At 47.6% G+C, this 26,881-nt stretch overlaps 2 protein-coding genes across 2 annotated transcripts in view; one reads left to right on the top strand and one right to left on the bottom strand.

Moving 5' to 3' along the window:
• The first annotated feature begins 389 nt into the window (after positions 1 to 389).
• CNN3 (calponin 3) lies at positions 390 to 24,382 on the top strand. Its single transcript, XM_074370000.1, has 7 exons — positions 390 to 713; positions 18,316 to 18,437; positions 18,640 to 18,706; positions 19,452 to 19,589; positions 19,951 to 20,067; positions 21,844 to 21,990; positions 23,279 to 24,382. The coding sequence occupies exons 1-7, from the start codon at positions 657 to 659 to the stop codon at positions 23,618 to 23,620; spliced, it is 990 nt and encodes a 329-aa protein (XP_074226101.1). The 5' UTR covers positions 390 to 656; the 3' UTR covers positions 23,621 to 24,382.
• SLC44A3 (solute carrier family 44 member 3) overlaps positions 24,205 to 26,881 on the bottom strand; it is a 62,082-nt gene continuing 59,405 nt past the window's right edge. Inside the window, 1 exon segment of the mRNA XM_045513216.2 lies at positions 24,205 to 26,135. Coding sequence (XP_045369172.2) covers positions 26,037 to 26,135 — 99 coding nt within the window. The 3' untranslated portion in view covers positions 24,205 to 26,036.

The following is a 26,881-nucleotide window of genomic DNA, read 5'->3' as shown; positions in this document are numbered from 1 at the left end:
TGCGCGCGCTGGGCCTGGGGCCGGGGAGGAGGCAGGGCGAGGCGGCGGGTCAGCCGCGGGCCAGCCCTGGTGGGCTTCCCTCCCCTCCGGCGGCCCCAAGCGGACGCCTGGAAGTCGACGTGAACTCCGGGCCGCTGGGAAGCCCCCGGGCGCCGGGCGCGGGGGCGGGGCCGGCTCCCAGCGCTGGCCGGGCTCCGCCGGCGCTGCCGGGTCGGCCGGGCCCGGAGGAGGGGCCGCGTCGCCGCGGGCCTGTGTGGCGTGAGGGCGGGGGCGGGGGCTGGGACCCGCGCGGGGAGGGGGAGCGGCGCCCGCCGCCCTTCAATTGGCCGCGCCGCCCCCTCGCCGGAGAGGCGGGAGGAGGCGGCCCTCCATTGGTCGGACTCGTCGGCCAATCCCCGAAGGCCCGGAGGAGGAGGTGGGGGGCAGTTTGTGCGGGACTCCGGAGCGGACCGGGAGGCTCTGCGGGACCTCGTCGGACCGAGTAGCCAAGGCACCGCCCGCGTCCTGCCGCCGCGTCCGGGCGACTCCTGCGCCGCCCAGGACAGCGAGCTCCAAGCGTCTTGCGGTGCAGCCGCTCCTCGGGGCCAGGAGCGGGGAAGCCGAGTGCGAGGAACCCCGGGACCCGAGCGCAGTCTCTTCCCGCCGCCCGAACCATCATGACCCACTTCAACAAGGGCCCTTCCTACGGGCTCTCGGCCGAGGTCAAGAACAAGGTACGCCTGGGCTGGGGTGGGGCGAGGCCCCAGAGCGAGGGGTGGTATGCAGAGCGCCTCCGGGGGGCCCCGGGACCGGGGCAGCGCTGGGCCGCGCTTCGTCCCCTCCCGCTCTGGCTGACGGACTGCGCGGAGAGGGGATGTTGGGGCGGCGCGAGAGTTGCCGCGCGTCTCTGTCGCGTCCCGGGCTGGAGGCGCCTGCTCCCCGGCGCTCTCCTGGCTTTGTTCCAGCGCCGCGGACCGGGACTGGGGGCGGGCGGTGGGTTCTCGGGCTCCTGGAATCCCGCAGCGCTGGCCTTTGGCTCCAGGAGCGGGTCCGCGGGTGCAGGACGCACCCCTCCGGGAAGGGGGCGCTCCTGCCTGGCCATTCGCCCTTAGGTGGGGCCGGTCCGCGCGGCTGGGGACCCAGCGAGCAGCCCCCGCCATCCTCCCCGGTCCGGTCTCCTGGCCGACCCCGCACCTTCTCCCGTTACAACCTCTGGACCTGATTCAAAGCCGCGAGTAAAGTTAGGCCGTTACGTGGCCAAACTGGGTCCCCCATTGTTCCTTCGCCTCCTCGCTGAGCGCCCCACAGACCTCCGGGACCACCGGAGGGATGGGGGCCGTCCAGAGCCCTTCACGGTGTTCGAATCCCGGTGCAAATTGCTGCTGCTTCTGCGGGAAGCGGAGACAAAGCCCGAGCGCGTCGCTTTGGGAATATCTGCTGTAGCTGACTTGAGATTTTAATAAAACACCGAGAAGTTTGTAGTACGTTAGACTTTAACGGTATCAAGAATATCTTCTTGGATTGCTTTTGTTTAAGGTTTATTTGCTGAGGCTGACTGTGGTTTGGAGCTTTGGTAACGCTCGGTTTTGCCACTTTGCCCGGCATAAGAAGGCGTTGGGTTTATCTTTGGGACTTTTGGGCTGGAAAAGAGATGAGAGGCGTCCCCCTCCCCAAATCCTCTCCTTCCTTCCTCCCTCCCTGCATTCCAAGCCCATGACATCAGGGGTTTCTGGGGGGAGAGACCAGCCAATCGGCGCGGAACTGCGCACAGAACGCTCATTGTCTCCTTTCTGCTGTTCTGGCCAAAGCGCCACAAAGGAGGGCTGCTGTGGTTTAATTCCCATTAACCTCCCTGGAGCCGAAGCAGGTCAGGATTGCCACCGCACCGCTCGACCGCCGGTGGAATTCGCCGGCTTTGTCAGAGTTGTGACATCCCAGCGTTGCGGGGGGGGGGGGGGTCCCAGTGTGGAATGAGTTGTAGAGAGACCATGAAGCACCGTTGTCACACCCCGAGGGAGAACTGTGGCTCTTTTCACCCTCCGTTATGTAGTCGCCGCATCATATTATAATTCAGTTTTTAGTAAATTCTAAGTAATCTTTGAAGTAAGGAGTTGACTTTAGTCTGTGTCTAAAATGGAAACGTTTAGGTCTTTAACTTGCCAAGTGTGTTGCCCATATTAGAAATGGTTTTCTGAATATTTCTTTAAGGAACAGAAAAGTGAGTGGTTTCTGTATGATTGATTTCAAACCCCAATTGAAAACTTGCAAAATACCCTTCTGTTCTTTCCAAGGTTTACCAGCAAAGCTTTAGGAATCCTTTCAGAGGAATCAGCATGTCCAAACTGCTGGCTGTGGTACCCTGGCCTGGCTTGTGTGCATTAATTTTAATTCACCCTTGTGATTCTTGGCTGGTGGCAGTTGAGTCTACCTTTTGCATTGTAAGTGAGGTACTGAGAACTTTGGCAGTCCTTCAAGTTACTGACTTGCCTTGGGTGTTAGTATCCATGTGAATTTCTCTTTGCTGACTAATGAAGCAACTTCTGCCCCTTTCTTACTTACTATTGAGCAGACTGAAGGAAATGCATAGACTGGGGCTAGATTGCTATGATTATTATACGTTTTTTAAAATAGTAAAACCTCAGCTTTCAGAACTTTCGGAAAGTTAGTTTTAACTTTGGGTTTATATAACTGTGGGTTTATCCCTTTAAGCATCAAACCATCCTTAATAACCCCTTTCATTTATAAGGTCCTTTCATACGGTATCCTTTCATAGGAAGTCTTTTGATCTCGACAGCAGAGCCGCCCTGCAGGGTGGGGAGGATTCCTGGGATTAGCCAACGTCACTTACAGATCAGGATGCTGAAGCTCCAAAAGATGCGATTTGCTCATGATCACAGAAGAAGTTGGCATAGTCTAAGGACTTTTAACTCTAAGCCTGATACCTTAATTTAGTGAAGTGCTTAGGGTGTTCGCTGCAAGTCACTATTGTCTGCCCCCGCCTCCACCCCTCGCCCAATTTTCGCTGTCCACCTGTCACTTCTTGGCATCATGATTATACATTTAATGCTGTTTTAATCTCTTCTGGGCTTGGAAATAAAATATCCATGTTTGCTAGTCTTTTTTGTGAGATACTGCATTTTGACTGAGGGCTCAGAACCACCTGATGAGTGGGTCTGTGGAACATGAACTTAACACTGCGTGGTTTGGACACCTTTAGATTCCTTCCTGCTTTTTCTTTATGTGTTGCATAACTGATATGTTGCTTAAATACAAGTTTTTTTCCCCCTTAAAACCTCGCTAACAAAGTGGGGAAAGTGTAAGCATCCTGGGGAAAGTAGTGTGGAGCGGGCTTTGGAGTCACGCAGGCGTGGGTTCTAGTCCCCTTTCTGCCACTTACTGCCTGAAATGGTGTTGGGCAAGTTATCTGATGTTTCTGTCTTTGTTCCCTAATCAGTAAAATGGGGGGAAATGATAGTTAATCACCCCTAAACTCTGCATTGTTGACATGTGTCTGGCTTGCAGTAAGTATTCAATGACTATGTTGTACTATTAGTTCTTAGTAATAGAAAACTAATGTTGGTATTATTTCTTAAACTTGTATGTCACTGCCTCTTTAAGTATTACATTTCTATTTTAAAAGCCTTTGGGGTTTTTTGTTTGTTTGTTTTGCCTTTGGTCTTTTTATATTTGAGCTGTGAAGACAGTTCATCAATGAATTGAAGAAGTCTTTGATCTTAGATACTTTTAATTAGTAAAATCTCAGGGGAAAAGACAGTAAACTTCAAGATGTTTGTTTGACAAGATAATAATTCATGCCAGAACATACAAACTTACTTTTTTTAATAGGTAAGAAGATGTTTGAAGACAGGCTTAAAAAAGGAGAATCCTTCAGCCTGTATGTTTGTTTGTCTCTTTTCACCAGCAGTAACACTAGTGAGACATACCAAGATCTGTATTTTAGAATCTAACTCGGCACACAGTAGTAGACGCCCAATAATTATTTGCTGATGTAATGAATTTATCCATCAGGTATAGATTTTACCGTCTCTAGAAGCTGGAAATCAGCCCTGTTTGAGAAGTCTCTGTAAAGGAACTCTGTGGTGCAAGTGTGATATTTTTGAAGGACGTGGTGATTTTTACAGCTTGTTTTTCTTCAGCAGTTTTTTTAATTAGTTTATGTTACATTGAAAATATTCCATTGAAAACTTATCGCTAAGATAATTCCTTCTTTGTTGCTGAAGTTCTTTCCTAGACTCCCAGGTTAGGGAGGAACAGCAGAGGTCCCACCTCTGCAAGGCTCTGCCTGCATCCCCCAAAAGACCTCCTGCAAAGTGGCCGTTCAGTGGGCCGGCGGCCCAGGTCCGAGCTCCTGGTAGGGATGTGCCGTTGTGGTTCGTCTGCTTTTGTTTGTTTGTTTGTTTTCCCGTCTCGACCAAAGCAGATAAAGAAAAGACAGTTTGCCGAGTTGAGACGGGGGTGTCATGCTACCTCTTGAAAACGCTCAGACTTACTCACCCTGGAACATTCATGAGGACCGTTACCAAACTCACTGTCCTGTGATTTACAACTTTTTACGCTCTTTCCTTTGTGGAAATTGTGCTGTTTGTCTGCCTCTGTCCATTCCAGAAATAAGCTTGGCAATGAAAACCTGCTCCTCCTCTCGTAAACCAGGACATAGTCTCCATTTCTCTGCCTTTTTCCCTTCCAGGTGGGATCCTGAGGCTAGCGTTTTCTTTTCACTTAGCAGTGTGTTGGGAACCACAGTTAATTGTATCTGATACATTAAAAAAAAACAAAACAGAAAGAAGCACAATTGAATGGTTTTGGTTTTTCAGCCAATCATGACCATTATATCTAAGAGAGTAGGAAATGTTTATTTCCCTTCTCAGTATGACCAAGTGGTGGGGGAGGGAGCTTGTTCTTAGAATGTTTTTGGCAAGTTTCATCTTATTCTAGGCATTGGCCTTCTGCACCATATGCCATGTGCACTGACTCTCCTTAACTCAGAACTCAGTCATAGTGGGCTCTTAGCTGTCATTCATATGCACTTGTGCTCAAGTTTTTGTTAAGGATTTTTTGAGCCTGGGGTTTAATCCACATTGTTTGTGGGGCCTGAAGCTTATACAATTTGGGGCCCATCACTACAAAAAATATCTTGCCAATTTTATAAAAACAGGACCACGGGAATCCTTACGAACCTGAAGCTGTTTGGTAGGTCCCCTCCAGATTCTCGTCAGAAAGTCGAACCTAGTGGTTAAGAACATGGGCTATGGAGACTGACTGGGTTCTAATCTTGGTTCTGCCTCTTAATGCTGTGACTTTGGTCAAGTGTCTGATCTGTAAAATGAAGATATGCTAGTACCCCCCTCTGAAGGGTTTGGGGGGAAATAAGCAAGATAGTCTGTGTAAGGTATTTTGAATAATTCGTGGAACCAAAAGTGTACATTATGTAAATGTTAGCAGTTGTTCGTTTTGCTCCGCTGGTTGGGTTCAGTCCTGTGTTCTCCTGAGCTGCTTTTGCCTTCTGGTTCCTGAGACTCTCCAGGACTTGGACATTCATGCTAGAATCCGTTTGTATCTGGACGAGGCTTCAGGCAGGTAGGGGGCTACCAAGCCAAACCTCTCTATTTCGCCTCTGTGTGGAGACTGTGCCCTGCCCCCATAGCCCTGATCTGCGCCTCCTCCCCCAGCAGCCTTGATGCGTCCCTCAGGGAGATCCCCAGGTATCTCCCTGCTCTCGCACTGCCCACACCGCCCCCAGGACCACGGACGTCTGTGTGCAGGAAGACGCCACGCTTTGTGGGTGCGGCATTATTTGCCATTTTCTTCCTGAGATACCAATTTCTGTTAAATAGGATACATCTTTTATTGGTTTCGGGACAGTGGATTGATAAGCATGGTTACCTTCCGTTTTAAATGGTCCTGTGAAGGCTCTACGTAGCCCTGTGTGCAGCAAGTCCCCGAGCAGAGAAGACGGCTCCTGGCTTTCCTCCAGGCGGTAGGGAGGGAACCTCTCCGGCATCTTCCTCCCCCCCGGGGCCAGGGAGCTTCAGGGGGGCGTGCGACCTGGGTGGGTGCAGCAGCATTGGCAAGGCCGGGAACTAGGGGTGTGAGTGCGGGGACCAGAGGAGGCCCTCTGGGCTTGGAAGGCCTCTTCTGGGCAAGTCATAACCTAAGCGTTTTCCTCTCTTCCCCGACACACCTTCCCGGGGATCCCAGCAGCGGGACTCTCGGGCTGTGACTTCATCGTTGTTTCTTCTCCCCTCCTCAGATGCTCGCACACTCATCCTTCTGCGTTGTCTCAGGCCTCTCAGCCTGCTGGGCACTGCAGGAGGCGCCGCAGATGGATAGAGAGGGTGCACTGTTGCTGCAACCTTCCCTCCCTCCTTTTGTTTCACGTGGGAGGAAGTAGGAAGAATAATCAATACCATGTGTAGTAAGTCTCATAATGCGAACACGTGATTCTACTTTGGATGCAAAAATAGCTGTGGCAGTCGTACTTCCAGTGGAGTATGGAAGCTGCACTCCCATCTAACATCGCGTGGCGAGCTTGTCAGAGCCCTGGGCCCTGGGCAGCCGAGCTGGAACCCCAGGGCCGGTCTTCAGGGTCCGCACGCAGCCGGACCCCTTCCCCCGAGCCGGCCGCTCTCTGCTCTGAAGCCCGGTGTGCACTGGCCCCTGCTCTTTCCTTCCTGCAGAGACCTGGATGTCGGGTAAAACCCGTCCCCGCCGGCCCGGCGGCCGCACACACAGGCGTGCGGTCCGAGTTTCCTTCCCCTCTGGGCCTGGGCTTTCTGTTTTCTTCTCTTTCTCCTTTCAGTGACAGCTCTGCTGTTGACACCCTTTCCCACAGGCATTTCCCACCTTATGGCCTTGTCCAAAACATGCGTGTGGTAGGAAGCTACTTTTTATGGGGGCCGGTGGAAGAGTTAAAGTGCTCTCACTCTGAGACGTCTCTGCCAAATCTCTCATTGTGAACTTTTGAACCATTGCTGGCAACGCCCTTTGAGACTGCAGATTCTGGGCTGATTTGAGTCAGTGCCAGGGCCTGCCCAGGGTACGTCGGTCTGATACAGTGACGGTGGTGGTGGTGGTGGTGGTTGCTTTTGGAGGCACGCTCGCTTCTCCGTGAGTTGGAAGGACTTCATGTTAAGCCACTGAGTCTAAGCCATCCCCCTGCTCTCTGTTCTTGATCCTCTGTCTGCAGGCAGCATGATTGCCTGTGCTGTCGACTGTGTGTGTAGTTCAGAGTTCCCGTCTCGGCTTCGTAGGAGAGTGGGAGTGGGGAGCGTCCAGTGGGGGGAAAGTCTTAGGCTTGAGAGCCGACCTGGGTCCAGAGCCCCGCCGAACCCATGACCTTTGGAGAGTCATCTCTGTGTGAAGACAGTGCATCTGCCTTGGGATGCCCTCTTCCTTGCCTGTGAGAACCTCTTCTCTTTTTTGATCCTTATTTTGTGAATGTTTGTGATTTTTTGGCAAATATTTTGTGAATATTTTGTAAATATTCGTCCAGAATGCAAACAGCACCAAAATATAAAAGTAGTGACGATGTCTTGTATCCCTTATACTCACCCAGCTGCTTGCATAGCTTTGAATATCATTTGAATATTTTAGAAACTGAATCACAGTCCATTGTATAGATTTCTGTTATGTATTTATCATTACTTCCCTGCTGGTGGCTATTTCCTTAAAGAGTGCTCGTGTGGAAAAGTACGTAACTTCTGACCTAGCATTTAATCTGTTTGTAGGTAGTACCAGCTTGCATGGTTCCCACCAATGGTTCAAAAGAGAAGGAAGGTCTCTTGATGTCAAAAAAAGAACCTATCAAAGCAGCCTTGTCAAAATCCAAGTCACTTGCCTTAGTTCCTTACTTTCAAGTCTGAGTCAGAGTGACTTCTGTGACCCCCCGTTTCACGCCCACCAGACTCAGGTGGGAGTTGGCACTGAGATGAGGCTAAGGAATGGGATGGGGGCATTTCTTTTATAAATTATTTCATAATAGTTTTTAAAATAGAAAGCTCAGACAGCATCAAAATAGCTATTGAGCGGTAGCATCAAGTAACTGGTGTCGATGGTACATTGACTTTGAAGGAAGGAATCTGACAGGAGTGGCTAGCAAAGCACAGATAGGAGGTTAGGGGTCGACATTTATTGAGTTGTTGTGCTTTAATTAAGCCATTGATTCTTCTCAGTACTTTCTAACGTAAGTGCCGTTAATGACCTCTGACTTACAGGTGAGGGCACTGAGGCATGGGCGTGGTGGGATTCTAAGTGGAGCATTCAGTTTCCAGCGCCCATGCTCCTAACCAGTTTAATTTGAGGTCAGAACTCGCGGGAATTGGCATCTTTCATGGCGGAAGAGGAGGAGGCAAACCAGAGAGGGGAGCTCCAGGTCCTTTAACAAGAAATCAGGGGAGAGAGATGGGAAGGGCCCCAAGAGTGCTGCTGCGGAGAGGCCGGGAGGAGGAAACAGGCCACGGGATTTGGCCACGGAGAGGTCACTGGTGACCTTTTAAGAGATCATTTTCAGTAGAGCAAATTTCCGGAGCAGGGGGGAGTGGGGAAGGTTAGGAAGGAGGACGAAGTGAGGAAATGGAGAGGTTTGCTGTGAAGTAAAAGAGAAGCGGGACAGTTTGAGACTTGGCCGCAGGTTCAATCAAAGATGCACTTGTTTCAGACAAGGTAGGGGGTAGTCTGGACCAAATAAAGGGAAGGGCTCCCCCTCGCCCATATACCTGGTGGGTGGGAGCGAAGCAGCAGAGGGAAGACGCTTTGCCGTGAGAGGCTGGGAAGGTAGGAGGAAGAGGACCAGGAAGACAACGGAGGTGGGTAAGACATTCCTTTCCCCTTTCCTCTCCCGAGTTGTGTTCCTCTTCTTGTGGAGTTGCTGACGTCTGACAGCGTAGGCAGCAGGAATGCGAGGTGATGGCCCCAGGTCCGTGTGTGGAATACACTGTTGATTCAGCCGCTTCCCTGCCGAGGCCCCTTTGCAGCCTGATGCTGCGCTCTCCTCATTCCCATGGCCCGTAATCTGGAAAGGGTGTGAAGTCGGGCTTATTTTGTTCTTTGTGTCTGGGTGTCTGTAGCAAGCGTTGGTGACAGGATGTCCGAGAGACCTTGGTGTTGGGGTGCAGCACTGATGGAGGATGCAGTGCTTCCACAGGAGCTCGCTCCCCCCCCCCCTTTCTGTGCTCTCAGATTGCATTACAATCAGGTAAAATGTGGAGTTAGGTTTTACTGTTGTGATGTGCAGAGAGCCCTGTGACCTCATGGAAATTTCATTTTCTCTAATTTTCACTGGGGGGAATAAGGCGGTGGTGTCTTGCTCAGTTAATACATCTATGAGACTCCTGTGAAGTCTCGCTAGCCGGCATCTATCTGTCCTACATGTAGAATTAGATGTTTCAGCTCTGTTCTTCGCTGGTTGTTTAAAGCCGTCGCTCCAATGGCCAGCTCCACTGTAGTGAGCAGAGAAGGCTTTCCTGGTCTGACAGCCACATCTGGGTTCCCCAGGGGAGCGCCACGTTCACTGAAGGCTGGCTGGACGCTGGGATCTTTTTCTCCTTGGCCTCTTTACCACCCTTGTCCCTCAGTAGCTCAGAGTAAGGGGGCAGTGTGTGTCGCGGCTCCACTCCGGGGTAGGCAGCTGGGGGCGTTTGGATGGGTGTGGTCCGTGGTCTGGGAGTGGAGAGGGTTTCCCGGTCTGGTGGGGTTACAGTTGACCCTTGGGATGGTGGGGCTGGATTTCATGCCTTCTTCCTCAGGTCATGATGGACTCTGAGACTCATGAAGGAGACTTGCTGAACAGGCGATGAGGAATGCATATACATTCCCAGGCCACAGAAAAGTTATGCTGTTGGTATTCCTTGTACTTACAGAAGAAGAAAGGACAGCTCTTCAGTGCTGTTCGCATGCCCGACTCATTAGGAGCGTCTAGAATCCTACAGAGGAGACAGGTGTGTGAAAATCTGGGTAGCGGCAAAAAGTCCGGTCACCTGCAGGCGCTGTGATGAGGTGCAGACCCTTAAATATTCTAGAAGTGAGGCAATGAAAATAAAAGTTTGAAGAGCAGCTCTGTTTTCACCTACTTTACCTACGGGGGCTTCCGTTAAGAACCTTTTTCAATAAGATCTCTACAGCAACAAAACACCGAGGACCCAGCCAGCCTCCTTCCCAAGTGAGAGAATGTTCTCAGCAAGCTTTCTCCTGGGTCTCCTGCCCCTCTGTGCTTCCACGTATAAGCTGTCTTTCCGCTGCCCGGGCCCCTAGTCAGCCCCCTGGGATTTCTGCATGTTTACCCAGGGTCTGCCCTCTGGGTGGCATTCAGAGTAAATCAACTCCCTTTTCTATAAATTCCTGTCTAACTAGTTAGATGGTACTAGTCTGTTTCTCTTGCCCCTCAAAGTCCCTTCTTGGTCACTCCTGCCCCCTTTTAGAGTGTGGCTCTCAGGTTGATTACTAGGGTACAGTGGGATTGTTCATTGACCCCTTCACTTGACTACAATGCACTGACTCATTCTGTTTTGATCAGTGTCATCACCTGGTGTGAGATGGTTCCAAGGAGGATTCCCATCCTTGCCTTGGCAGGCTGATTTGTCCTGCCTCCAAAGGAGGGGTGATGCTACTTGCCTAAGGTGTTATAGTGTACATACTCCTTTGACACCTGTTTCATTTAAATAATCCTTTCCTTAATTACCTCATGAGGCTGTCTGCATCCAACAAGTAAGATAAGCAATAGTATTGTATAAATAACTGTGGACTTGTGCAGACCAGGACAGCATTAGCTTCTCCAGGCTCACTGAGTGAGCACTGGGTGTCAGTTTTAGGGCTTTAGGGCAGGGCTTTACATATATCTTGAAGAATTTGTTTATTCAGCTAGGATCTTTCTGAATCTGAATTTTGTTTCTTTTTAACTATTCCCAGTTTATTTTCTGCAAGTTCAATAAGGCTGCCCTGTAGTTTCAAATCGTCAGTTGCCAAAGCAGAAGAGAACAGATCTAAACCTAAGCCTCCGGGTGCATGTCCCCAGGAGCGCCTCCTGCCTTGACGTGGTCCGCACAGTGGGCACGGTTGTTCCTGCTGACCAGGCCCCACTTCTGGGCTTACTAACCTGAATTTACGGAGCCCCGTAGACATAAGGGCTTTTATCAGAAAGTAAAACAACTATGTCCCTAGTGATCCATCTAGGATTACTGGACTGGAGGATCAAGGAGATGTGATGCCCAGAAAGAGCAGGCATTCAAATGCAGATGCCTCTCAGAAACAAGACAGATCTTTAAATCCGTGGCGTTTCCCTGGTCTGGTAGCACTGTATGTAGATGAAGATCATTCATTGAGTACCCACTGTGGACCAGCATGGCTCGAGGGGTGCAGGGGGGAATAAAGCCGGTTCTGCCCTCAGGAGCACGTAGGCAGGTGTTCCTGGGCATGCCGCACCTCCCTGCATGCCTGCTGGGATGCCTGCCCGCACACCCCGTCTCCCGCGTCCACCCAGCACGGCAGCCATGCTCTTCAGCCTAGCGGGGAGAGGCCCTTGGCTGCTGGGTGGGAGTGGGGAAGGAGTGGGTTCCTGTTTCTGCTGTTTGACAGTTTTTCTAACATGGCGGGCTATTCAGTGTGCACATCTTCATTAACCATTCATTAACCATTATTTCTGAGTCTGGAGTTTTCTGGGAACCCAGCCTCTATGATTAGTTCCTCCTTATTTAAGTTTCAATGCTTAAAATCCACTTTTAACCATGTTTGTTCTAAACTGTATAGTCTGAAGATCATTTTCTAGATGGAGAAGACAAAATGACATTCTGCAGTTTCTGCATTTTTCCTGCCATTTGCTAGTTCCGTTGTTTGTTTTAGGCACTGGACCAACTCCTCTTAAGTTATACTTTCTCCAGTTTCACAGTGTTCATACATTGAGTCAGAATATCTTTGTATTCATTTGACTGTACATATTTGGAGGGAAAAATCTGTGCTGGCGCCACATGCTGATGCCTCAGTCTGAACGTATGGCTGCATCTCTCAGAGAAGGGCCGTGTTTAAAATGCCCGTAGACACCACTCCTGTTCACCCCGGCGGATGTGATTTTCCACGGCTTTGGAATAGTCATTCCCTGTCAGATGGTTAATCAGCAAGCTCATGCTGTAGAATGAGCCTCAGATTCTGTAGTGAACTTGAGGAAGGCATGTAATCTACCTTGACATCAGTGTCAAGTGATTTTCTCTGCAATTCCTACCCATTACCCCTTGTTAGATACAAACCTTCTTTAAAATTTTTTTTGAAATTTTATTTTCCAGTTTATGAAAAAAGACAGTAAAATTACAGTCGACCTCCTGATCCCATTCCTTTCTTCCCTGGAGAAGCTGTTACCTTGCGTGTGGCGTTTATCATTCCCCCAGGATCCGATGTTAGCCCCGTGCTTACGGCTCAGGATAGTAGACTGAACATTTGTACTAATAACTACTACTTTGTTTTTCAGTTTTACATTTTTTATTTTTATTTATTTTTACTTCTTAAAGTTTTTTGTACAACTTTTAAAGTTTACTTTCCATTTACAGTTATTACAAATGGCTGTGTTCCCTGTGCTGTACTGTATCCTTGAGTCCATCTTACACCCCAGCAGTGTGAACCCCCAACTCCTCCATTCCTACATTCCCCCCCCCCCAACCCCCGGCAACTGGTAACCACTAGTTTGTTCTCTGTATCTGTCAGTTGGCTTCTTTTTTGACAAACCTGCTTTTTAAAAAGTAGCTACTTTCAACTTTTCACCAGCAATAATCTGGAAAAGAACACGAATTTGGGAGCAAGGACACTCTAAGTAGAGAGAAGAGCAAGGACCGGCAGGAACGAGGTTGGAGATGAGCGGTGGTGGGAATGGACCAGTCGGAGGTGAGCCTGTCTGCAGCCGTAGGTTCTTCTTGAGTGGCAGACACTCCAGGGGACGGGGTGCGGTGGGGGTCGGCTCATACCAGTTCTGCACTCAAGCTGGTGTAAATGGAGAACATTGATTCTGATGTGGGTCAGGATGCGCTTCCTCCTCACCAGGGCCCTAGAAGGAAGGAAACTTGCCAGAAGTGAGGTCACCAGGGTTAAGTGACTTACTTGGGTCACTCTGGGATGGGGAACAGTTTTTGACGTTTGACTTCAAAGCATGTGGTTTTTGGTCTGTTGTATCCCCAACGTGAATACTTAAAAATTTGCCAGCGTATTCACATATTTAGAGGCCCCACTGGGGGAGGGGTTTAAGGTAGGTAAAGCTGTTCAAGCCTGTTCAGTGTCTTGCACGAGGCGTCAGCAGTGACCTGTGATAAAGCAAAGAAGGGAAGTGGCATCTTGGTCTTTCAGATGGAAGTTTACCATTTGTTTTCTGTTTTGAGACTCCAGTGATCCCATCTTTCCATTCGCCCTTTATTTTAAATACCCTGCTTTTTCCTCTTTTTTTGGCACATGTCTTCACACACCTTGGTTAATATCTGTCTCTCCACCAGAATGGAAGCGTTCAGGGCAGGGACTTTGCCTTTGAACCGTGCCTGTCACCCGGTAGCCATTTTAATGAAGGACAGAAGGAAGGGGTAACACAGAAAGAATGTGAAGGCAGAACCCCAGACACACAAGGACCACCTGGAAGAGGAGAGCTGACGCTGAGTATGATGTCACTTGGAGAGTCTGGGGCAGTGCTGGGCTATCCTGGGCTCGAGGCAGGGAGTCTGGGGACAGCCCAGACACAACCCAAATTTGGGGGCTGTTGTAACCGCCGGAGACGGTAACCTGGGACTGTTGCTTCAGGTTTTAACAAGTGCTGTGAGAAAACGGACTGTGAGAAGGAATACACGGGGAAGACGTGTCTTCATTCTTTACTAGATTCTAGGACGTCCCTGGGTGTGCGCGGGCGGCAGACAGCTCTTGTGCGCAGATGCCGGCGCTCCGCCTCCTGCCGGGAGCAGCCCCGTCTTTCTGCCTGATCGCTCCTGGGCTGAGTGCACCAAGAAACGGGGCGGGAACAGCCCTGCCGGGCCAGTTGTGGAAGTTTTTGGAGCGTGGGTTCCCTCCTCACTCAGTGTCCCCTTCTAGGGGTTCTGAGAGGGAGCCTTCTCAGACCTTGGCCAGGAAGGGCTGGGCGGTTTCTCAGCAGCCTGCAGGAGCCAGCTTTTATCTGACCGAGGGTCCCCCTTTACTGTCAGGAAGTGTGGGCCCTCAGGGCTTGTGTTTCTGAAGGGGATGTTTTTCTAGTGCTAGGGTGTGCCTGACCCACTCTTAAGACATGTGCACGGAGCCTGGGAGAAGACTCGGCTCCCAGGACAGGCGCTTACCTCTGGGAAGGTGGGCAGGGAGCAGGATCTGGAGGAGAGGGCCGAGAGACCTGCGCTGTTTGCTCTGTCTAGTGCTTGTTTCTCAACTTTGTTTTCAGCACTACTTTCCCAAAGAGTCTTTTTAGACGTGTTTTCTGAATGCCTCCTGACCTCCACCGAGTATAATACAGAGAAGTAGTTTGGTGGGGAGGGTCACACATTTTGTAATGTCTAAGGCCGTTTTCACCCCTTTGTGGGGGGTGCATCGCCCCCATGAAGAACGCACGTTCTTCACACTTGACACTTTAAATTTTTTTAAACAAGTAAGCGTTCTTCAGAAATCCGGAAGGAAGGTCACGCAGCTGGAAGGGACAGAGCTGCCTGTGAAGTGGAGGGCGGCTTGGGACTGGCGCCCTTGGCTGTTCCCAGAAGAGGGCTGGGGGAGAGCAGAGCCCAGAGGCCGAGCCCCTGGGCTTACGGAACACCCAAGGCCAGGGGATGATCAGCCCCATCAAATGCCCTGGAGGCTTTTTTCTCAGCCTGTGTTTTCTTCGCTTTTTGATTGTATTTGATGAGCTGCAGTGAGACGCGTCCAATAGGTGTTCTCAGCAGCTGGACAGAAGTCACCTGCACGAGGGCCTAGATGTGAGGAAGTGGAGAGGAGGCAGGGGCCTGGGAGGAACCAGGCAGAAATTCTGAAGGTCACTTAGAAAAGTCAAGTAAGATAAATCTTGAAGACGAGTAAAGAAAATGATGTTTATAAACAACTTGGAAGAGTGACTTTTAAACAAACTAGAGTGAAATTTCCATGAGGTATTAATAAGATTAGATAACTTTTTAAGCTCCCTTTTCTGTTGCAGGGAAGAAAATGTCAGTGTTTACTTACTGCCTGATGGTCAGAAATGAAAGCTTTTAGGTGAAAATAGTAAATAAATCTTATTGGCCAAAGCTTACTTCTTGTTTTTGATTGCTCTCAGTCCCTCGACTTTAAAAGATGTGTACAACAAACAGTTTAAAAATAACCTGTGTCGTTAAAGAATATAATTATATTTGCTTGGGTTGTAATTCTAATGTACTTATGATTTCTGCGTCTTGTGGAACAGCGCTGCAGGCCAGCAGCTAAGAGACAAATTGAAATAAATTTTTTTTCCTAGATGATTTCATAAGAACGTTTTTAAAATTTGTAAACTTTAAGAAGCAGATACACATTCCTAAATCTTGAATTTTATTTAGCTGGTTCGACCGCAGAAAGCCCCTTTGCTTAAACAACGTTAGCAGTATTTGGGTGGAAAATCCTTGCTGCTCTTCCCCTTAAAGGAAAACCCTAAGTCAAAACCAATAGTTACGTGATGTGGACGCATCCCCAGTTGGCATTTCTGGTTCATCACTTGGGGTCTTGAGCTGCGCGTGTATGTGCTCATGAACTCTGCGTGTGCGCGTGCTGTTACAAGAGGCCTCAGGGCCAGCCAGCCGTCCTGGGCCCCCGGCTGTAACTAGTCAGCCCAGGCCCATCTGACCCCAGCCCTTGTTCTCCCTTGATTCTTCTCTCATCCCTCCCGTGATCAGAACAGCCAGCAGAGGAGATGGAAGTTTCTCTCTGGTGTTCCTAGTAGGATATTTCATGTTAGATCTGTAAGCACCCCGTAGTCTGGGGCATGGCACTGAATCTGTCACATTTTGAACAAAGGAAACGTAAATTGGCTTTTATATTTTTTTGGTTGAATAATAATTGGTCTCATTTGGTTAAGAATCACCCCCTCCCCCTCCCCCCCCCCAAGGAAAACAAAACTCCTCCAACAGAACTGCCATCTCTACATTCGAAAAAAATGAAGAGGAAGCCTTTCTTTACAGTTTTTTGCTGATTGACCAAATTATTTAACAGACAACTTAGAATGGGAAGAGACTTAGTGCATTCATCCAGCCTTCTTGTTGTATAAACAGGAAACGGTTCAGAAGTTAGAGAATTAACCTGTGGCGCAGAGCAGTAGTACCGGCGGAGCCAGGCCCGCAGCCCAGGCAGATCCCCTCCTACCCCAACTCATCTGTGTTTCCTTAGATGTGTTGAGCTGCGTCTCCTAGTTGAGAGAGCCTTGCTTTTGAAAAAATTCAACTCACTCTCAGGTACAGCTTTTCATAGCTGATGCTTAAGGAGTACCACTTCCTACTTCTTCGCCTGCTCCTTTTTGTCTGTTCCCATCCCCCCTTCCCAAATTTATATGGAATTTGTAAAAGATTCCAGTGTAAAAATATAGCCGAGTCTTAATATTTCTCTTATTTTTTCGTCCATTTTCTAACGGTGCCATGTGTAGATGGGTATGTCTGATATGTCAGAGGACAGACATTGTGCAAGAATATTTGTGTGAGTGTGTCCCTGGGGCAGGACCTCCAGGCATCACTTCCTCCTCCTTCCCTATTCACACACCCAGATGCCCATGTAACAGACTGGCGGGAAGTCAGAATAGAATGTGTGGTTTTTAGGGGGTACCAGTGGTGGAAAATTCACTCACAACATTGTGCTTAAACTATCTCATATAAACTAACCTCTGAGCCAAAATTTGAGCCAGGAAGCATTGCATAGTGCTAGTTATAACATGAAAATATAAACTCATTGAATTTCCATTTGTGATCCTGGTTAAGTAAATCAACAGCTTAAATAAATTATCCATTCTCCTGTCAAAAGTGTAGAGCCATTTGTCTAAGTTGGGAAGCAATTCAGATGATCAGGACTGCTGTCTCCTTAAATTGACAGTAATTAGTGAAATCACCTGCCCTCCGTGGTGATACAGAAGCCCCCCCACATCCCCGCAACTGGCCCCTTGGTGGTGGGGGAGGGGAAGGTTCCTCTGTGACTGGGGTAGGTTGGAACTTGGAGGACCTCTCCGTGACAAAAATGTGGTCAAGCCATTTCATTCCTTTCAGTACTGAAAGCTAATCATGAGTTCGAGAAGCAACCGCTTCTGCCGCCCGCTCCCACCTCCAGCAGCGCTACCGCGGCCCCCAAGCCCACCACGGCCACCTTCCCCGTGGGCGTTCATTGTCTGCTGGTGGCGTCTTCATCTGTGCGAATGAGAAGACCAGTGACAGGTCGTCGTCCCTCCTTCCTCTCAGCTGTGTTCTTCTCCTTAATAACTCTGACCAGTGTCTGTAAGGACCGACCCCGGGTCGAGGAATAGGCTGAGAACCTGGGCATGTGATCTTTAACAATATTTAAATTTTACTTTTTTAAAATTGAGGTGTATGGGCTAATTAAGAAGAGAGCTTTCAAAGCTCGTGTTCAGCAGGTGTTTTTAGCATGATGATTGTGTAGCGTCTGTGCTGATGACGTTGCCTTGACGGCAGAATTCTGTAAGTGAGGAATATCAGTTTTGTTAAATGTTTGGGTGTTGGATACAATGCAAGGTACTAAGGGTCCAAAAGTGAATCTAGCGCCTTTCCTTCCTGCGAGGACTCTGTGGGATATAGACTACTATGCAGAGGCTCAGCATCCAGGGTAAGTACAGTAACTGCCCCTGAGGGTGTGTGGGGACGTGCGTGGGCTGCGGTGTGTTTGGCTGAATAGAAGGCATAGGAACAGCAGAGCTTTTCGGGCAACAAAACTATTAGACTGGTCTTGGCCAGTTGGGACACTGTGTAACCAGCTGCATGTATCAGAGTCCTGCCACTCTCACTCGCTCTCTTTTGGAACGTGGTAACTTAATTACTTAATCTTAAATATCACTGGCGCCGTACTGTAATGTGCTGTTAGCCCTTGTCGCTTTTTGTGTGTCGTGGATGGGGAATCTGCTTTACCTTGATCTGTATTTTCTCCTCCTCAGCCCCAGCTTCTCCCCACGTGTTGTTCAAAAATTCGGTATGACACCTCCTTAACCAAAAGTGTTTATTAGTTACTGAAGCTGTAATGGTTGGTTAGGTTCACCAGCGAGCTCCAGTGCGTGTCATTTACCCCAGGTCTCACAGCCGTGGTCTTAATGGATAATTTAAGTAGAGGACGTCGGAAGCCCGCAGGTTGGGATGCTTTAGTGAAACTTCTGAAGTTAATTTACTTGTCTTTCAGATTGCTTCCAAGTATGATCACCAGGCAGAAGAAGATCTTCGCAACTGGATAGAGGAGGTGACGGGCATGAGCATTGGCACCAACTTCCAGCTGGGCTTGAAGGACGGCATAATCCTCTGCGAGTAAGTGGGCCCGCTGTGGCCGCCCTCCCAGGCCCTCCCGGGCCTCTGTCCTGCCCCCCTTCTGGGCCAGGGTGTCGAACCCTGCTCTCCTGCAAGTGTTCTTAATGCTTTCCTTTACTGATGCTCCTTCCGGAAGCCAACTGTACATTCCAGTCCTTGTTCTTGTGACCAGTCAATATGGTGTCACTTATGCTCTTTCCAGGCTCATAAACAAGCTACAGCCAGGCTCAGTGAAGAAGGTCAACGAGTCCTCGTTAAACTGGCCTCAGGTAACAGCCGATTCCAGCTGGTCACTTGTATGTGGGGAGAACCGATGACAGGGTTAAAACAGAAATTTGTGCCCGTGACTGTATGTTGTTTTTTATTTGCAATGTCATTTTTAATGTTTTCATAATTACTTAGAATTAGTCCTGTGATTATTAGATGTTCAGCTTAGAGGTTTTCCTACTCTGAACGTAGTCTGTACTCTGGGAGGATCTGACACAGCTGCACAGGGAAATACAATCTAGACCATAGGATAAATGAGGGAAAAAGCAAGGAATTTAACACAACTACTGGCTGACTGTAGAACACGTGTGAAGCATAGTCTTGTTCATAAATGTGTACGATTAAGTAAAGTTGGATGTTTAGTCTTGAGAGTGTGTTTTGAGGTATGAGGATAAGCATTCAGTAACCACAAATTTGTTATAAAATTAAAACAATACATTATGTATTAATGTATTTTTTGCACCTTTTGACAAAGAAAATTCCAGCCCTGGGTAGCTCTGACACAAAATTCTTAAAAACATGTATGGAAAACATCTGGAAAAAACTTGATTGTTTAAAAATATTAAAAAGGACCATTATGTGACCCACTATGAAATACTCTTTTCACTGCTTCCTCTTTCGGAGAGAGCTGTGCTCAGTCTGTATTTGGTCAGGAACCTTGTGCCTCTTCGTGAGGACTTGGGGTCCTTAGGTAACATGAACATCAGTGTTTAACTCTGGACGTGACGCGCCCTCTTCCCTTTGTAGCTGGAGAATATTGGCAACTTCATCAAAGCTATTCAGGCTTATGGTATGAAGCCACACGACATATTTGAAGCAAATGATCTTTTTGAGAATGGAAACATGACCCAGGTTCAGACTACGCTGGTGGCCCTAGCAGGTCTGGTACGTATATGTCTTTAATGAGCTGGCTGAACCCCCCCCCGCCCCATGCTGGTGATTCATTGCGTCTTCGCTCTCTCGTGGGAGTTCAGACGAGGCAGGGAGGAGCCCGCCATGATTATTAGCTTGGTGGGAAAGCTGCTGACACGGGTGCCTCGCAGTGGATAGCTTAACTAGAACACTCTGTTTCAGAGGCATGGCACATTCCTGAATGGCCTAAGATAGTTTTCCACCCCGAACTTGGGTTTTACGGCATGAAGCCTTCACCTGTGGCCAGTGTCAATTCCCTGTTGCTCCTTCTGTAAAACTTGTTGGCAGAATCTCCGAGTGCTCCTTTTCAGTTAGTGTGCATATTTCTGTCTAGGCTAAAACAAAAGGATTCCATACAACCATCGACATTGGAGTTAAGTATGCAGAAAAACAAACAAGACGTTTTGATGAAGGAAAATTAAAAGCTGGCCAGAGTGTGATTGGTTTGCAGGTGAGTAGTGTGGTGTCGCACATCAGTTACTGATCCAGGCTCATTCTGACCGTGCAGAGTGTCTCGTAAGGAAGGAATAGATAGATATGCCACAGTGTACGTTTTGGGATGGCTAAGTGGTTTATACAGCTTATGTCCATTCAAAGCCCATGAGACAGCGGTGGCTTTAGAAGAAACCTCAGGTGTGCCATCTGACTTGACAATTATTTCTCCAGGAAGTGATTGCTTTTTCCCACCTAATTACACTGTCCTTTTTTTTTTTTTTTTTTTAAAGAAAACACACTATAAATTCCTAATGTTATTGACAAAATGAAGCAATTTTACAAACCCTCAATGCCAAAGTCATTCATTTACCCTCGTAAAGCATGATTTGTCAGACCTGGGGAATACTTAGTTCAGGCAGTTTTCTCCCTTCATGCTGCTCCCCGGGAGTGTGTCGCAAGAACACCACTGCTAAGTGCCCAGTATGCTCAGGGCTTCCCTACCTGATACCTGCTGGATACAGTGCCCCCTTGTTGACCGAGTCTATGTGAGGTGGAGTGATTTATTAGTTCAGCTTTGTCAAGCTATAATTGACCTGGATTTATTTTATACAGAACAAAATTGTATTAATGGTGAGAAACTGGAAACCTGAATTTCCAGACAGTAATCAGTTGTTTAAATTATGAGAACTCTGTAAAAGGAACAAGGAATAAAAAGAGATACACAGGAGTTCAAAAATTAAAGGAAACAAATCAGGGCATAAAATACTATGCTCAGTACGACCCCAGTTTTATTTTTAAGATGCACCTGCATATTTACATGTATGTGTATGTTTATACGTATGTGCGTCTGGATACACACACAGAAAGACGGTAAAAGCACTAGACACTCAGACACGGGTGTTTACAATGAACGTCTAAAAGGTAGGAGCACTGTGATGCCCCCTCCTTGTTGCTTATATGTTTTTTTTTTCATCTTCTCCAATGAACGGGTTTGACTTTCAGTAATATGGTTTGCCTTTATTCTTGTTTCTAAGGAAAAAAGGGCAGCAGTAGACATGTGTTCCCAGCCAGTAGAACAGGGTGTACTGGTTGGTGCTGAAGCGTGTTATTCTCAGTGGGGAGGAAAGGTTAATTATTATTCCTCTGAACGTGGTTGAGTTCAGATTCTTCGTTCTGCTTCTCTCTGACTCTGTCTAGTGACATGAGAATTGGAGGAACAAGACGTGGTTCTTTTCCCATGAAAATGTTGGTGATTTTAATGAAACTTAAGCCCTTGCTAAGCTGCCACAGAAGACACCTGGCATTTACTATCACGTTTTATGTAAAACATGTTTGGAGTAAAAAAGCTTGTTGTTCAGCCAAAGATAGCTCTGTCCCTTTGAATGGCTGAAGCAGGCCCCCTTAATTTGGTTTTCTATGCTACAGAGAGTCGGAGAAAGAGTAGCAGAGGGAATTGTTCATAATTCGGCCACCGTAATAACTTTATATGTGTCTGTCCTTCTCTTCCTGTGCGCATGTTTTTATCTGATGAATTATGTTTTAAGGACTTGTATCTAGTGAATTTTTTTTGAAATTTACTTTTAAATTACTTTTTTTGAAGTGAGCACCTTGAAATTTATTCTTAAGGGCATAGAGATTTTGCATCTAGTTGACCACAACCTCAGCACTGGAGTGGACTTTGTCAACTGTGTCCCTTCTAAGAAATCTTTTTAGTAGAACAGAAAGTTTTGTTTGTGTCATATATGCGGTTGGTGTCTGATAATTAGTGCTGGTCTTACTTTTATCTTAAAAGATGGGAACCAACAAGTGCGCCAGCCAAGCAGGCATGACAGCCTATGGGACGAGGAGGCATCTTTACGATCCCAAAATGCAGACCGACAAACCTTTTGATCAGACCACGATCAGCCTGCAGATGGGCACCAACAAAGGAGCCAGCCAGGTAAGTGCCTCTTTATATTTGTTTCAAAGAGTACAAAGGGGCTATTTAAATTCACACTTACCGTATTCTTCTTAACTGAGTTCAAAGTGGGTATTTTTTGTTACTGTATATACATGGAGTATATTCCTTCAGGAAAGCGAGATTTGCTGAGAAAGCAAAAGAATCAAAGGGCCTTTTCTGTAGCCACACGGGTATGGTGTGGCCCATGGCTTTTACTGGCAGTGAGAACAGCTGGCCTTTCTACCTCACCAGAAGAAAAAGATACGTTTATTACAGTGTTCTTGCTCCAAATCCAAGTGAACTGCTCACTCTAATGCTTCTGACTTTTATTTTTAAAGGAGCCCTCCACTAACTTGGGTAAAATTATCTGGTATTTTATAAAGGACTCTAGCTAGCATCCTAGTAGACGCGTGAGTCTAAGTGGATGGAAACGCAGCATGGTGAGGACGCTAGGCCCCTAGCACCACACAGGACGGAGCTACTTCCTGTGAAAAACAGATCGCCAGCACCTCACAAGGAGGTGAAGCCAGAGCCGTCTGAGAGCAGGACAGGTCTTCCGTCCAGCAAGAGCGGGGAACAGGTCTGAAAGAGCTTTTTCTTCATGACCTCAGGACACGTGTTGTTGCTCTTTATCGAACATGTCCTGACACACGGGCACTGTCCCATAGCTGCCACTCAAGTTTGCTTTTCTACCAGTGAGGTCTGGAAGTGTGTGCTGGGCAGAAAGGACAAATGAGACGAGTTTACCGTTCAATGAAAAGGAGGGGACAGGCTGTTCTGACATGGCTGCTGGCTCTTTGGTGTCCCAGAGCCTTTTGAAAGACTCAGGTCCTCAAGGAACTGCTCAGCATAATTTTTGTTGGAGTATTACAGGCTTTTAAAATCGGTAACCTGGATGGTGTGTGTGGCCGTACTAGGCATTCAGATGTAACTTTCAGGAATGCCAGCGTCACACTTGGGTTTTATATTCTGTATGTATGGTCTTCTCCCTAATCCAAAGTAGGTGGTGCTGTCTCATTTTGCATATGAGAAACCTAAAACTAAAAGTAAGTTAACTTGTTTGAGGCCACTTAGCAATTTTATAGCAGAGCAAGGATTTGAAATCCAGTGAGTATGGCTTTGTAAGAGGGATTCGGCGCCAGGATATTTTAGTAAGCTAGCTTTACCCCTAAACCGAATGAGAGTAATATACCAGTGTTCATATTCAATGCCGATTTTGTAACTAAAAAGTACAGGACTAGATTTTAGCTGCTGTTTTAACTTGTCTAACACTATGCTCTAATACCAGGCGGGGATGTTAGCACCGGGTACCCGGAGAGACATCTACGATCAGAAGCTAACATTGCAACCCGTGGACAACTCGACAATTTCTCTACAGATGGGCACCAACAAAGTCGCTTCCCAGAAAGGAATGAGTGTGTATGGGCTTGGGCGGCAAGTATATGATCCCAAATACTGTGCTGCTCCCACAGAACCCGTCATTCACAATGGAAGCCAAGGAACGGGAACAAATGGGTCGGAAATCAGTGATAGCGATTATCAGGCAGAGTACCCAGAGGAGTACCGTGGCGAGTACCAGGACGACTACCCCAGGGAGTACCAGTACGGCGACCAGGGCATCGACTACTAGGGGCGCGCAGAGGGGCTCCGTAGTTAGCCTGTTGGTTCATTCGGTGAGAACCGAGCTAGCCTTGAGTAATTTTTATCTTGTCTTCCTAAAACACTATTATGCTAATTGTACCTAAAAGAAATACTGCCTTACATACATTCCTTTTTCCTTTTTCCGCCTCTTCCCTAAATAGTTGCCTTTTAGTGCCATAACCGTTAACTCTACAGCATAACCAGTCACTCACGTATGAAGTAAAAAGGAATACTGTGAAAGGGGAGGACTCTTGTACAGCCAGTGCTTTTATAAAGATCTGTGCATTTTTACAGCCCTCTTCTTAAGCTGGTGTTTTCACACACTAGGAAGCTATTATTGTTTTTCACAGTCTAGTACCTGGTTTTTACATGGAAGACTAAACTCATGCTTATAGCTAAATGTGGTCTTTGCCAACTAAATTTAAGATGCATTTTAGAAGTTGACATATCAATGTTTCTACAGTATTGTTTGCTAATTTTTAAATAAAGTCCTGATCAGTGTGCATTTGTGATTACACGTGTTCTCATTCTCTTACCTAAGCCGACACGATCTTTTCCGCGTGGGGTTTCGAAAGGAGCGTGTGCAGACAGGCCTGCGACGCTGAGGTCGGGCGTGCGTCTGCTCTTGCTGTTTGTGCCAATGTATCGGTGTAGAGTTGCTCTGTTTTCTTCCACTGTATTTATTGCTGCATTTCTCAGCATAAACTTATCCCATTGTATTTTTTATAAATAAATATTTTTTTTGAACATTCGTATGAGCCACAGGCTGATTATTTTCTGGCTAACTGGGTAGAGTCAGACTTTTTTTTTAAGTACTTTTTCCCAGGTGCTGTTACGAGGTACTTTAACATGCCCTTACTGAATCCACTCACCAGTGCCCTTGAGAAGCACAGTGCTTGCGACCGGGGCTTAGAAAAGTGAAGGTACCTGCCCACCGCAGCACAGTAAATTCCAGCCGAGAGGCAAGCTATCATTTGACCTTTGTGTATTCCACTGGGACTCAGCTGCTCCCAATTCATCCTAAAGCCAACTTGGAATAATCTTAAAATCATCTTCAGAAACACTGGAGGGTGGGGTGGGGGTTATATTCCTATTTCTAGGGTGAATAAGCATTAAACATACTGGATCAGGAGTAGGATATGCTGTTTGATAATAAACTAGGGTTTACAGTACAAAGGGTTTGCAAAACCGTGACCTTCAGACATGACATAGAGACTGTCAGACGGGTCAGTTTTGTAATGACAGCAATGCAGCCACTGACAGACGAGGGGTAGCATACTTTCTGACAGTTTCTCAGCCAAATGATTTCCTCTGTTAGGCCTTGGGGGTGAAATGTGCCTGCTTGTTTTTTGCTGAGGCAGCAGACAAGGAACGGCTGGGGCTTGATGCAGCCAGGAAAGCGCGGTCAACTTGCGCATCGTGACTTGGTGACCAAGTTTAATGCTTCGGAGAAACTGCTCTGTAAACCCCTTTCCTAAAGGAGACTGTCGGAGCTCAACTAACTCAGTGGTGCTGTTTAAGAAAAAAGTCATCACTTGCATTTGTTAAAGTCTCAAGGGCTGAGCTGGCATGCTGTTTCTTGCCATCCCTAAAGAGGGGTTTAGGGAAACCTTACATTGTACTGCTTGCCTGCCAAATAAGCCAGTTTGGGCCTCCTGTTGGGAGAGTGGGTAATTCTGTGTACCTAGCCATCTAGTTGAAATGAGGCTGCCAATCAACATGTTAAATGTTCCTATTTGTTTAAAGCTTTAAAGAAAAGCACCCAAGCGCACCCCCACCCGTCCCTCTGACCTGCCGCTGAATCTCAGTCTGGGGATCGGGTCCCGGCAGAAGGACTTCGAATCGTCCTCTGGGCAATTCTCTGGCGGGGCAGTGGTTGAAAACCTCTTCTGCAGAACGTTCACTAATTTATAAGAGGTAGCCTTGTACTTTTAACAAAATTTAGCTTGTCACATCTCTTTAAACTTCTGCCTCTTTGATACCACGCCCATCAGGTGGTGGTTCCGGTTAAACTTCCAGTTTTAATTGTCCCTGAATCGAAGAATTGTACTTTGGAAAGCTGTAACATTTTAGCACATTTCCAGACATGGAGGAGCAAGGAAACGTCCTCTGTACTAGGGCAACATTCCAGAGATTTTTGCTGAGGTTTGTTGGTTGAGAGTGAGGAATATCCTTTGCATTGGTGTCCTGAAATGGGTTTTTACATAGCATGCTTTTTAATTGACCATACAAACATGGTCTTAAAAGGTTTTTCGTCCCAGTTGGTGCAGAGAAGGTAATATAATTTTATGGTGCTAGTATTGTAACGTGGTCAAACAATGGGGACAAAACAGAACAGTGTTTGTTCTGTGCAGGGCTCTCAGGAGGAGGGAACTTTCCAAGTACAGATACCTCAAGGGCGCCTCTCACAGCAGCTGGTGCTCTGTCCCCTCTCGGTTCGATGATGAGTTCTTGCCTCTCTGTGCTCTCGCAGTGTTTAATTTGTTGATCCTTTTTACAAAACTCTGGAAAACAAAAGAATGAGTGAGACCAGTGTTATGTACGTGCCCTGACTGGCAATCTACTTGGCCATATCATTTCAGGGAATTTAATCCTTCAAAAAGTTTTACCTGTTGAATTAAAATATCTTGGGGGGTAGATTTCGAAGTGGATTTTTAATCGGAAGAGTGTAAATCAGGGAAAGAAGACCTCGTTAGCTTCCTACCACCATCAGAAGTATCTTCTTTGGAGGACATACAAATACATTCAAGTATTGTATTTTAACATTTTACTCAAAGAAGGGTGAGGATATATGTAATAGACTATGGGAGTGCTCGTTAAGCTGCAGTGCCTGGCTGGACTGCAGAGTGCTTTGCACGCTCTGTTTGAAAGCAAAAGGGCTTTAACGCCTAGGTTTTACGGCAATAGAATGAAAGAAAATTGTTAAAATGTCACTTGACCCAGACAAAGGAGAGATGAGAGATGTCACTTCATCTGTTGAATGTCCCTGTCTGCGCAGGATAAGGCAAAGACGCAACAACTGTGCCGCAAAGGCTGCTGGAAACAGCTGCCTGCTATTTCCAGACCAGAGCAGCGCCGGGCCTCTGAGCGCGGGCGCTCCCCGCACTGACGTGCCCGGTGCGTGAAAGGCCCAGAGCCGCAGATCTGTCTACACTGGCCCAGAAGGTGATTCGTCTGCACTGGGTGGGAGTTCCCTAAAATACAACGGGTATGACATGATGCTTGGGGATACACAAATGCTCTCAAAAAA

The sequence above is a fragment of the Camelus bactrianus genome, chromosome 9 (assembly GCF_048773025.1).
Source record: "Camelus bactrianus isolate YW-2024 breed Bactrian camel chromosome 9, ASM4877302v1, whole genome shotgun sequence".
NCBI lineage: Eukaryota > Metazoa > Chordata > Mammalia > Artiodactyla > Camelidae > Camelus > Camelus bactrianus.
Note: the sequence above shows the minus strand (reverse complement) of the source record. Positions and strands in the feature narration are given on the sequence as shown.